Below are 13,194 nucleotides of genomic sequence, written 5' to 3'. Positions count from 1 at the left end.
CTTTGGTATTTGCCAATAAACACTCTGAGATGAACACATTTAGAGAACAGTAAATGCAATTCAATTTGCATACTACAAACCACAGACTGTTTCAGGAACAGGAAAACAATATTATCTACATATGTACTCCAACAACATACAAGGTTTGACTAAGATTTAAAAAAAAAATACATATATATACTATATATATATATATATAGTATATATATGTATTTTTTATATCACAGTATATATCACAGTTTTTATGTTTTGGTGTTGCACAACCCTTTAAAGAGAAAATAAGGAGCACTAGTGTCATATAATCTTACAATGTCTATCAGCTGTCCCACTGTGGAATGTGTTGTCACTATTTATATATTCCTACTGAAAAATACACTTGTCTTCATTTAAACTGACTGAACAGATTGTAAAAGTCTCAAAATTGTTACTCTAAACGAAACAATCCTGAACTTTGGCATGTTCTGTATGAAACATAAACATGTACAGCACTTTACTCCTGGTGCTTGTTATGGGGCATAATTCAGGGGCCACATCCTACAGAGGCTGTGTTTGAAGGCCAATTGCGTCACAGCGGCACAACTAGACTACTCCCATTTTGAAGGCTCCTTCAAGTGCGGCAGAGAAATGCGTCCATTTCCTGAACAACGGGTGGATCCTTTGTGACCCAACATATCCCAAGATTCATTCAATGGTAATGAAAATAACATGGGAGCAAGCAACGCAAACAGAGAGCCCCAGGATTACACTTTTAAATCTAGTTATTGGGTTTCAGCTCTGTTCAACAGCTAACGGTACAACTGATAAAAACCCTCTGACAGGAGCTGCACTTTGTGATGCAACAGTAATGGCGGGCACAGCTGGTGACGCAAAACGAGAATCCATCCCATAGATCTTTGCGGTCTACGAAAGGGCCATGCCTTTGTAGACCACATCCTCTGATGGATGTGACCCCTGAATTGGGACACAGCTAATATCTGAATGCTGAAGCAAACATGGCATGTCCTAACAGGTTCATTTAAGTTGCATTTCTTTTAACCTCAAGGGGTCACAAAACCCCAAGACAAAAATTAGAGTAAAAAGCACTGGCATAAAGCACTACATCAGCTTTTGTCATGACTATCATGATAGCAAAAACCTGCCTGATGTTTATCACACATTTAACAGAAAATCTACAACATAAGCATCCCAATACTCCAAGTTTAACAATTTGTATTTCAGCCCTGGTTTGGTCTGCTACCTCCTCAAACATAGATACCTAGGTCCCTTCAGCTTGCTACATGTATCATGAATTTCACCTAGGGGATAAATAAAGTATCTATCTGCCTATCCATCTATGTGCAACTCTTGTCACCTGTGTGGCTGTCTACTTACATACAGTATGAGAGGGTCTGATGGTGGCACTAAAGGCTGTATAAATCTGCAGACTGAACTGTTGATCCTCAGTGGGATCAGCAGCATGAATAACCCTTTCATACTACAAGGTGATTCAGTGCTAACATAATAATATTGTTTAGTGGAACTTTATGCTACCAAACTTGACAACCATCACTCTGATTGCCAGCTCTGCATCTCATTTCAGCAGCTTGATGAGGAAGCTGTAAGCGAAGATTCCAGCGACGAGGATGACGACCATGGCCAGCAATGTCAGTCCACGCCGCAAAACCAGTTGCGTTACTGAGAGAACATCTCCCACTGTAGTATTAGTGGATTTATTCTGGCCCGGCCCATGCACCTCCTGGTATGCATGATCCTCCTCAGTACCCTCACAACTGGATGCAGTAGTACTGACCTGGGCCTGGTTATGATTCGGGTCTGGAAGTTTGAAGGAGAACCTTTTAGTATTAACTCTAAATTGCCACACAAGGGATGTTTTAGTTAGTGTGCTGGTGTTTACCTGTGTTTTCAATCCTGTCCATCTCTTTTTCTTCTTTGACCTGGACTCCTGCTCTCACACGAGCCTGATCATAGATAGTAAGAACAGTTGTTAATGGCTTGTTTTAACTTCAACTTTAACTTTAACTTGGTGAAGGGATGCAGGTACGCACCTCTTCAGCAGCCTTCTTCCAATCAAGTTTGTACAGAAATGCAATGAAGAAAATCGACTGCATTAGCACACAAACAGTAAGTCCTGTCCATAGTCCTATTACAGAGATGAAAGGAGGGTTTAAAGACTTTCCTGAATGTTACTTGACAAACAGGAGAAAAGGCTGCAATATAATTTCTCCACACTATTGGTTAGTCCTTACCTACAATCCCCATGTTCGCTGCAAACATTAGGGACGCACCAATGGGGAAGCCAATGAAGTAGTATCCCACCAGGTTACACAGAGCACCAACCATCTGTTTTCCTGCTCCTCTAAGAACTCCTCCAGCCACACCCTGTCGTCATCAAACAGATCCGGTCAAAAACATTCCGTCAGTCGAGTTAATATTCTGTCGATATTAGATCTCAAATGTACAAAATTGTTGCTGAAATTGTTTCTCACCGCGACAGCATCAGCAAGATGCGTGAAACCAAATACAAACATGACGTCGGCAACCCTGTGTAAAATTTCTCTAAAAAACACACAGATGGAGATTCAGTTCATCTCATCTCTATTTCAACACAATGGGGTCCACAAGTCTGAGATCACTAGTTAAGATGTGTTTATTTTGCATTTGTTTTGACTGTAATTCTATTTTGTCATTACAAATGATATCAGCTTTACAATTCCAGAGAAAAGTAGAATATTTGATAAGTGTACATGAATTTCCTTTTACTCTAATGGCAGCATGCACTCAAGCTGGCATGGACTCCACGAGTTTGTGCAAAACCTGATGACCCATGTTATCCCGGTAGGATCTGACAATGTTCCAGAGTGCCCCTATAATTGTTCAGTGGAGTTGAGGTCAGCTGACTGTGGAGAAAAGTCTATGACAGTCATGACTGCTTGGTCTTCTTTAGTCTAAGTAGTTCTTGCAAAGCTTTGAGGTGTGCTTGGGGCCATTACCCTGTAGCCATATGAATCCTCCTCCACAATGATACAAACTGGAGGGTGTAGCATGTCTTTGAGAAATGGAGTGATACTTGTTGGGTTGGGGTGCAGTCAATTCTGTGCAGGTGTCCAACTCCACAGTAGGCTAAACACCCCAGACTTGAATATTCCCACCACCATGTTTTCATGGCCATGCATCTCAAACTTGGATCTGTAAATACAACTTTTTTTTTTCAGACATCCACTGTGAAATGTTGGTATTTCTTAGCCCACAGAGGGTAGCCTTGTTTCCCCTGCTGACAAGTGGTTTAGAAATTGCTACTTGTCCTCTAAGACTGCCACAAGAAAGCCTTCTTTTGACTGTACTTTTTCTGATTGGAGTCTTGCGTTTTGAATTTAGCAAATTCTGTATCTGTGATGACGTTGTTTTTCTATCTCTCAGGGAGCTAAGATTGATGTATTGATCTTCTGATGGTGTGGTCATTTTTAGTCTGCCAATTGTGCTTTGGATACAACTTATCCAGTTTATGCAAAGCATTTTAGAGCTCCTGGCACTGCCCCCTTAAAAACATAGAGTCCAGCCATGATTTGATGCTGAGAAAGCCTCTCTGCTTAGAATAACAATTTGACTTCTGACACTTTCATTTAGTTCTGATATCATTTTCCCACCATCACAATGCTATATATAGTAATATATGCCTGTTATATTTCACTGCAAACTGGGAAAAGTGTGCTTATGTAATCATTTGAAGTTAATAGGCTTGTTTAGGTTCACTGAAATGGAACTAACTGGGTGGAATCTGTGAGGATGATATGATTAGCTGGCTTTGGCATCACCAGTAAGGAGTTCAGTGTTTGTGAGTCAGCATGAAGATGATGACCTTGTAGAAAAAGTCTGGATAACAATGTGAAACTAGCGGACAGACTGCAACAAAAAGATAGACATTATAGATGAATGATTCTGTCAGTGCAACAAAGTGAAAGGTTATTGTGTCAAAGGTTTTACTCACTGCTCTGAGGTGAAAATGTATCCGACGACATTTCTGGCGATGCTGAGACTCGCTCCAACAAAACATGCAATTATGACTACAACAAGAAACAAAAAGCAAAATATATAGTTAAAAAACTTGCACACTGAATGAAGATAATTTATCTATGGCCATGACACTACTAACCCCAACGTGTTCAATATTAAATAACTGAAAAAAAGTGAAATATTAGGAGTGCACTGGTGGCCGAATGGTTACACATGACAGCAGTATCCACAGTTCCATTCTGACTGTGGACCTTTGTTGCACGTCAAACCCCTTCTCTCTCCCCATGTTCCCTGTCTACCTCTTCACTATGTTGTAGTAGTATAAATATATAAATGAATGAACTGAAGACATTGTTAAAACCAGTTAGCTTCTGTTAGCTAGAGAAACAACAACAAGGCCAGTTATTCTGAATCAACTCATATTGGCACATTTAGCAATAACAAGTATAAACCCCCAAAAACTTCCCATAAAGACTCATGACAGAGTTCACTGCTGCTGCCCCAGGAGCCTGAAGTGGGGCCCCTGATGATGTGTGCTGTAGTTAGCCTCTACTGATTCACTGAACATCTTTAAATTGTAGCGTGACAGTCTAAATCTGATAGCAACTGTAAAGCCTCCTAGCTTTCAACAGAGGCAGGGGACATGTATGTCTGACAACACCACTGACATGAAAGTTAACAGTATGAGGGCACTGCCCTGGCCTCCTGCACCAATGCAGAGAATTTAGGATATGCAAGCAAGCAACCAAGCAAAACTATTTATATGGCACATGTCATTCCAAGGAAGTTTCAACCACAAAAACTATGTAGATAGTGTAAAGATAAAACATTAAACACAAAAGTATGAATAAAATGTGATTAAAAAATAATAAATAGTCCAAAAAAAAAGACATATAAAACCAATAAAAAGAATAAAAGTAAAATAAAATGGTAAATTAAGACCAGCAAACCTACTGGAAAGCGCAACTGAAAAGGATTGTTTTCAGTTTAGATTTAGATGATAGTGTAGGAGCACCTTAGTTTCACCAGTTTTTGTGGAGACCCAGGGAGTAACCAGACAGCCTATTCCAGCTGACCTGAGGGGTCAAGCTGGGTCATAGCTCACAAGCAAGACCATGTATGGCCTTAAAATTTTAAAATCAATTCTAAAATTTACTGGAAACCAATGTAAGGACCTCAGAACAGGTGTTATATGGTCAGATATAGGTCCTTTAACTGCCACATAAAACAAACTTCAAGGACTGTCTCTCTCACCTTCATAACACTGCAAAAATCAGGCACATCCCGTCTCAAAAAGATGCAAAAGATGCATTTGTCACTTTTAGGTTGTACTATTGCAATTTTTTAATATCAGGCTGCCCCAACAAGTCTCTGAAGACTCTCCAGCTGATCCAGAAAGCTGCTGCATGTGCACTGACAACAACATTTGCTCTATTGTTTCATTTATATATTTTACATAAATTATTCATGAAATTTATTTTGTAATTTATTCAAAATTGAACACTTTAGAGCTTCATATAAAACCACTCGGCCAAAGAGCTAAAGGTGTTTCATTACTTTCTGTGTTGGTTCTTACATGCACAGATGATGGGGACTTTACTCGATAACTTGGCTTGCTCTATGTTTCCTGCACCAAGAGCATTTCCAACCCGCACACTGGCAGCAGCAGAGAATCCTAGTGGGAACTGTGAGGAAAAATATATAGGTAATACCCAAAAGTGTATTAAAGCTTTTTCATAACTATAACTTCATTGGTGCAACGACCAATCAGAGAATCAGCATTTATAATTACCATGTAAGCTACAACAGCCAGCTGATAGGTTATCGACTGAGCTCCCAGCTCAGCCTCGCTAATCACACCGGCCAGGAATCCTCCCACTTCAAACATCCACCACTCCAGACAAAGCATGAGCATACTGGGAATGGCCAACTGGACGAAGGGTCCCCACTCCTGTAGACAGTCGAGTGACCAGCCTAAGGGTCAGGGTTCCAGACGTTAAGCAAGTGTGTAAAAACCAATACCACCTTTTCGAATTGAATCAAATTTTTCAATTCATGTTAAAGGAAGCACATGCAAATCTACCCATGTGAGTTCATCATTTAATATTATTCAAATACTGCAGGTGTGTTTGACAAAAAATGAATTGGGCTTAAAGTATAATCCAGACTAGGTTGAAAATGTTCACTCAACTCATAACTAGTCATGAAAACTTTTACTTCAAATCAGAAAACAACTAGAACAACTGTATTACCAGTAAATTAATAACTCGTCTTACATAACAGGCTTCTGACAAATGGTAGAGCTTAAAAGTAAGTGCAACTATGTCACTACTGTAACCTCTCCTCTACATTGCATTACACAGTTACAGAGTGTTACTCATTTTGTCAATCAATGCTCACAGGAACGTTTACGATGGACAACTATTGTGAAAGACAGCAGACTAGAACAATGAAGGATGATGAAATTACTAAAGAGAATAAGATAATTAATACAGTCAACCACATAAAAAATAAGAAGATCAGAAGACATCTTACCTCCCCATGTGGCCTTGTGCAGACCCCTCCAGCAGATGTAAACATACAAGACCACAGCCAGCAAATACTGAGAGATGGCATTAGCTGTTGCAGATCCACTTAAAGAAAAGACAGCAGATTTTAGAGCAAAGAGGAAACGAAGAAACAAACAGAAGTTGTGTCTGACACATATTCACATTTTGTTGGCAAAGAAACTAGACTATGTGAGTTGTGTTCAGGATGTTACTATAGCCCCTTTTCAACTGGCTGAAAAACATGCCGGGTTGTCAGCAATGGAAAAGGGAACAATTGGCATTGACTCTGCATTAGAGGCAGGTATTTATCGACTTCGGCGAGTATGGATTTAAACACAACACCCGGGTGAAATCACTAACTGTTGCGCCTTTTCCGGCTGTGATGTCTTTCATAGCTCAAACACTGTAGACAGACCTGTCACCTGCCCAGCATGGTGCTGTTACACCAGACACATCGCAGCTACACTGCGCTCGTAGATGAAAGAGTGAGGACAGCCCCCAAATAAGTTTCAAAAACACACAATCACCGATCACAGTGTCTCACATGGAGGCTCCGACACTGAGAGAAGCACCAGCCCAGGGATGAGAGTCTGCACTGCGGCTAACAGCTCACTCTCTCTCCCCCGTGTTTGTGTGTTTTCTGTAACTGCATGTGATGACATTGTTCCTTTCAGTTGTGTGTGTCTCCTCTCCAAACAGAAAGGCAAACTCAGTTGGCAGTGTAAAAGGAGTCAATTGCCTTTTTTTAGCGGGTTTACCCATGTTTAAAAAAGCCACTGAGACCTGCTAATTCTGGTGTAAACAGGGTATATAATTTCATAATGACAAGATAAATTGAAACCTATTTACATTGTTACCCAATATTCAGTCTGATAATCAGGCTTGGACAGACTGATGGAGTGACCACCATTACTAAAGATCAACAGTCATTAAGTCATTATAAGCAGAAATTAAAACAAGTCTAATTGTTTCTGCAGATAGGACTGAGTGTTATAATACACTAATAATTATTAAACTCTATTATAATAATGATGCAGGAAAACTTACGCAACACCCATATCCAGACGATAGAGGAAGATGTAGTTGATGAAAGCATTTAGGACATTTGCAACTGCTCCAGTTATCACCTGAGGCCATATAATTCCCTGTAAAGCACAGCACAACCTTGGCTCAATATCATCAATTTTGATGACTAAATTAAGTTTCTGTCAACAAAGTTTGAGAACATGAGAGAAGGTGTCACCTGATTTTGAAGATACCTCCCTTGCAGCTGGTACATAAAGGCTGCCTGCAGGAGGAACATGAAATTGCAACAGTGTCACTTTGACATAGGAAAGCATCAAATGAGCAACAAGACAAGAAGAAGAGTCTGCAGCCCTGCTAGCAGCTCTGTGAGGCTGCATGCTGGACAGGACATCCTAAAAAAAATCGGTGCGGCTCTACTCCTGCTCTGTTCAGTCAGTTTGCAATAAATACTTCTGCCGAAGACATCTGAACTCCTGGTCATCATGTTTCCTTCAGCTCACAAGATTTCAACCACAGTGGTAAACACAAAGTACAGCCGAGGCTTATGAGAATGTTTTAGTTCTGCAAATATTTAGTCATAAACTATCTGACAATTAAAAATTTTGATCTGATGATGGTAAACCCAATGTCATGATAATCCATCCAATAGGTGTCAAGATATTTCAATAGCAACCCAAATACCTGCCTGTGGGGGTAGATCAGTGGTTCCCAACCCTGTGGGCTGGGGCCCACTGGTGGGCCACGAAGGTATTGCATGTGGGCCAACAAATCATTTTCAAAATATTACATATATGTGTATGTGTGTGTGTGTGTGTGTGTGTGTGTGTGTGTGAACAGTGGTTCTAAATATTTTAAAACAAAAACAACACAATCATTCTCAGTCTAAGAGATTACATACATGGGAAAAACTGAGTGTCAAAATGAATGTGGTTAGAAACAGGGAGAATTAAAAGGAAAGAGAGTCAAGAGACAGATGGTGAATTGACAAGTGATCTGAAAAAATTGAGCTTCCCCTGTTTTCAATTCAGACACGATTGTTATCAATAAAAGAAAAAGTGCTCTGTGGCATTATTAGGCCTCCATATTGTTACAGGGTTTGATGTGGGCTGCTAACATTTTTGAGATTTTCAAGTTGGCCATGAGCTGGAAAAGGTTGGGAACCACTGTGCTAGATGAAGTCAGGGGATCACTAAAGTCTGGACCACAGTGGTGGGGTGACAGTGACCTCCATCCATGCTGCTAACATGGCTGAAAATTGAAACCCTCTTTGAGATTTGTATCTACTGCATTAGTGTCTAGAATGTACCAAACTCACCGGCAGAGCAGGCATGAAGATCTTCACATACAGCTGGGCAAGACTTCATGCACAAAGACAAAGTAAAAAAGAGCAAATAATGTTTGCATGTGATATGGTGGGATTGAGACATGGGATGGCACATAAAATGAACATGTATGAGGTTATGAGACCTTAGGATTCTTCTTTTAGTGAATGTCTTTATCGAAGTTCGTGGCAACTTTGACCCTAGAGTGAAGGCAGTTCACTCTGAACCAAAGTGTTGGACTGACCAACTCACCACCATTGCTGTCCCTTAGAGGCGAAAACAACTGAATCTGTATGAATGAGTCTAACTAAAACACTTCTTACCAGACAAAAGTGTTTTTTGAACTACTCAATCTCATACAAAGCTGATTATACCCTGATCATGTGTGCCAATGATGTTGTTCATGAGTTGTTTCCATCATCTCTGAACAACAGATTATTTCTAATACAGACAAAAGTTTTGTTGACATCAAAAGATGCAGTTTTTAGCAAATGTTTGCATGTAATGAATGCTAAATGTACAAATCAATCATTTGTTCCTTTAAATGAATAATTCATAAATTCAAATTAGTTAATTAATTAGTTGAAATTATATTATTGTAAAAAGGCATTTGGAACTACCATTAAAAGTTGCTGTGACCAGTCAAGGTAAGGATGAGCAGCCACAGTATTAGCAGCTGGCTAGAAGCTGTGTATTAAAGCTGCTATAACCAACACTTTTATGTTAACAATGGATCAAATGACAAGGTGTAGAAACATTTTAGCATATTTTAGCTCAATGTTTTGATTTTATGAGCCACAAACAAACTGTATTCAGGAGCGGAGCTACACTCTGAGGACAGAGAGGCCCTTCTGATAAAGTCAATTTAATATTCACAACTGTAAAATAGCTGATATATCCTATCCTACAGACAGTCAAACCACTTTGTCAGAAAAGTTTGTTCTGAAGAACAAAAAGAGAAAACAGGTTGGCAGTCACGTTCAAGTGTTTCCAGGAGCACAACTCTAAATGAAGGCCATTGTTACTCCCTATCTGCTAGATGTGTAAGCAACTATTTGCTAACAAGTTTGCCAGATCAACTTCAAAAGTGATATGTCAGTGTTGACTTTACAGCTTGTTTTCGTTGCCCCCAAGTGGCCTAGTAAGGTAAGTGTAAGTAAATAAATGAATTAATACTCATTCCATTTCTAAATTTCTAAAAGTGTAGATTGTCCTAATAAAAATCCACATCTGCAGCAGCAATGTCACTGAAAGAGATGCTGAAGGCCTGTGTTGTTTTGGGGATTGAGTAATGACTGACCTGGCGACCTCGGGGCTCTGCTGGACAGCGAGGAGGAGAGGTTCAGTGTTGATGATGACGGCCCAGCAGGGGAAACAGGCCAGCAGCAGAATCAGAATCCCTCTCTGGAGAATCACACCCACACGCTTCAAGTTACCGCTCCCATACGTCTGCATGAAACAGGTAGACAGATACTTACACCACACCAATAACCAAGGATATGACTGGTCAAAGAAAGCTAACATGATACAAAAGCTCATTGTTGAATTGTTTTTAAGGGGACCCCAGGACGACCTGGGAACCCAGCAGTACTGGTTGTGTTTGTCTTGGCTAGATAAACAGTGAAAGAACAACCTCTGGTGTGGACATTACCTGAGATATCAGGGTATCACAAGTTAACGACAAACCAGTTCCGATGCAAATACCAGTGACATTAACCACCTGCAAATGATAACAGAACAAAATTCAGGGTAAACATTTATATAACCAAATTAAAGCACGTACTGGCTGTGATACCAGGATAAACACAGATAAGACTCAAGCAAGTCTCCTCACCGCAATTGCCAATGATACTCCTGCAAGTTCAGTTTTTCCCAGGTGACCACAGAACACTGTGCTGACGAAACTGAGCATAAAGACCATCAACTGGGAAATTACCTGGAACAAAACAAACACAACAACTTAAGGTTGTTTGCTATTTCATACAAATGCCAGATACATTCATACAAAAATAAACATGGACGTTTTCAAAAAAGACCTAAGAGTTATCATTTAATTAAAAAAAAAACACAAATACAGCTCATTGAGAAAGTAGTCAGACCCTTTTAACTTTTCACATTTTATGCTGCAGCCTAATGCTAAAATAAAATAATTTTTCCCCAATCGATCTGCACTCAATACACCATAATGACAAAGTTAAAACAGAATTTTATTACAAACTTATTAAAAAGGAAAAAAATGAAATGTCACATTGACAGAAGTATTCAGACACTTTGCTATGACATTTGAAATTTAGCTCAGGTTTCTCCCTTGATCAACTTTGAGGTGTTTCTACACTTTGACTGGAAGTCCACCTGTGGTAAATTCAGGTGACTGGACATGATTTGGAAGGACATACACCTGTCTCACAGTTGACAATGCTTATCAGAGCAAAAAACCCAGCCATGAGGTGAAGGAGCTGCCTGCAGAGGCCAGAGACAGCATTATGTCGCCGCACAGATCTGGGGAAGCTACAAATACCTTTCTGCTGCATTGAAGGTTCCCAATAGCACAGTGACCTCTATTATTCTTCAATGGAATAAGTTTGGAACAACCAGGACTCTTTCTAGAGCTGGCTGCCCGACCAAACCGAGCAATCAGCGAGAAGGGTCTTGGTAAGAGAGGTGACCAAGAACCTGATGGTCACTCTAGCTCCAGAGGTCCTGTGTGGAGATGGAGAAACTTCCAGAAGGACAACCAGCACTCCACTGATCTGGGCTTTATGGCAGACTGAAGCCTCTCCTCAGGAAGTTTGCAGAGACACACCTAAAGGTCTCTCAGACTGTCAAGGTGACATCTATATTATTACATAATGCTAAGGTTCCTATTTTAAAGAAGGGCCTTGAATTCAAGTCGAGTTTATTTACTTACATATACTGCATCAGTAAATTTAGATAACTAACTAATATATACACAATGCACAGTGTTAGAAACTTCAACACCGTCAGACTAGATCCAGGTTTAGTCAGATATTATACACCTGCTACCGGTTAATTTCAAATGCTGGAAATCAGGGTCAAAACACACACACACACACACACGCACGCACGCACGCACACACGCACACACGCACACACACACAGATAGCACACAGGTAGTACACTTGGAGGTGCTCAGCCTTACCACCGGCCCCGCTAGTTGGAAAAGTTGTACCAGCTCAAGTTGGTACTCCGGCGGGATGCAGCCCCGCATGCTCTTCAGGCAAGAGCTCCCGCCTTGAGCAGGAGAAGCCGCTTCACCTGCCTTTAAATCTTCCTTCGGTCCTTCACTGTATTTAATAGGTGTTTTGCCAGAAGCGTCCATAACTTAACAACCTGCGGTGCTCTCTGCAGACAGTCTGGCCTCTCGGGTCACACGAGCTTCATAACCAGCAGTAAGAGGAGGGGTTGAGCACTTGCAGTGTGATTGAGGAGGGTCCACCCAGTGCCCGCCTGTTGAGGCGTCACTAGCATTGGGCAGATCTCATGTTGCATTTAAGTGCACGTGCTGAGGTTCAATTTACTTAGACTCAGAGTAAACACATTGCCCGAATTTGTGGCTCTGTCACAGTGTTTAATGATACAGTCGTACTTGAATGTGTCTCTGACACTATTGAAAAAAGGTACTTGGATATTCATTAATATTAAACGCAAATAATGATTTCTAAATACTACAACAATCAAGGCGTGTTCTCTAAAGCTAATAAAAGGTTTATTTTAAGGAAATTAACCAAGTTTAAAAAAAAAAATTGGACCAAGTGGTCCCAATTCCAGGCTTGGCTTCAGGCTTAATCAGTGTTACAATCTGGAGGGCTGAAACAGCTCTTTCCTCTTCACTGCTCTGGTGTAAACATGAGTCAAAACTGCAGCAGATGTCAAGTAATCTCACTCTGCAGTTATTTACGAGGTCTAATTCAAATCTAGGGCTCAGACACGAGAGGATCAGCAAATAATTACAAATATGCACTTTTAAATGCACAGGAAAGGATCTCCTTTATACTTTAATGCTGTAGACCCATGGACGCATATGTAATGTATGTACGTATATTGAATTTGAACATATAAAATTAAAATATGTATGTAAAATATTATAAATGAAACGTATTAGAAATGGGATCAACCTTCATATATCGACATATATGTCTAGCCCATAAAAATATGTGTGTTTATGCATGTATACTTATATTGTACACATAGGAAATATATACATAAATATATATCCATCCCAAGGCCTGTCAATATGTTGATATTATATACAGTGGGTTCCTAAA

At 40.1% G+C, this 13,194-nt stretch overlaps 1 protein-coding gene across 1 annotated transcript; it reads right to left on the bottom strand.

The window, feature by feature from the left end:
- Positions 1–232: 232 nt before the first annotated feature.
- LOC111217944 (multidrug and toxin extrusion protein 1-like) lies at positions 233–12,328 on the bottom strand. The gene is made up of 16 exons (XM_022739992.1): positions 12,069–12,328; positions 10,743–10,844; positions 10,560–10,628; positions 10,209–10,357; positions 8,902–8,944; positions 7,804–7,848; positions 7,608–7,705; positions 6,547–6,644; positions 5,804–5,985; positions 5,588–5,696; positions 3,986–4,061; positions 2,487–2,556; positions 2,247–2,379; positions 2,046–2,140; positions 1,895–1,958; positions 233–1,812 (listed from the first exon to the last, which is right to left on the bottom strand). The coding sequence occupies exons 1-16, from the start codon at positions 12,246–12,248 to the stop codon at positions 1,571–1,573; spliced, it is 1,755 nt and encodes a 584-aa protein (XP_022595713.1). The 5' UTR covers positions 12,249–12,328; the 3' UTR covers positions 233–1,570.
- Positions 12,329–13,194: the final 866 nt, after the last annotated feature.

This window comes from Seriola dumerili, unplaced genomic scaffold (genome assembly GCF_002260705.1).
Source record: "Seriola dumerili isolate Sdu_G_001 unplaced genomic scaffold, Sdu_1.0 BDQW01000050.1, whole genome shotgun sequence".
NCBI classification, from domain to species: domain Eukaryota; kingdom Metazoa; phylum Chordata; class Actinopteri; order Carangiformes; family Carangidae; genus Seriola; species Seriola dumerili.
This window is presented reverse-complemented; position numbering and strand designations above follow the sequence as displayed.

Excerpts from the sequence above, each read along its gene's own strand:
- LOC111217944 (XM_022739992.1), bottom strand. The coding sequence starts at position 12,248 with ATGGACGCTTCTGGCAAAACACCTATTAAATACAGTGAAGGACCGAAG. Across the intron at positions 10,629-10,742 it reads GAGTATCATTGGCAATTGCG|GTGGTTAATGTCACTGGTAT; the intron begins GTGAGGAGACTT and ends TATCATTTGCAG. Across the intron at positions 5,986-6,546 it reads GCACAAGGCCACATGGGGAG|GCTGGTCACTCGACTGTCTA; the intron begins GTAAGATGTCTT and ends CCTGACCCTTAG.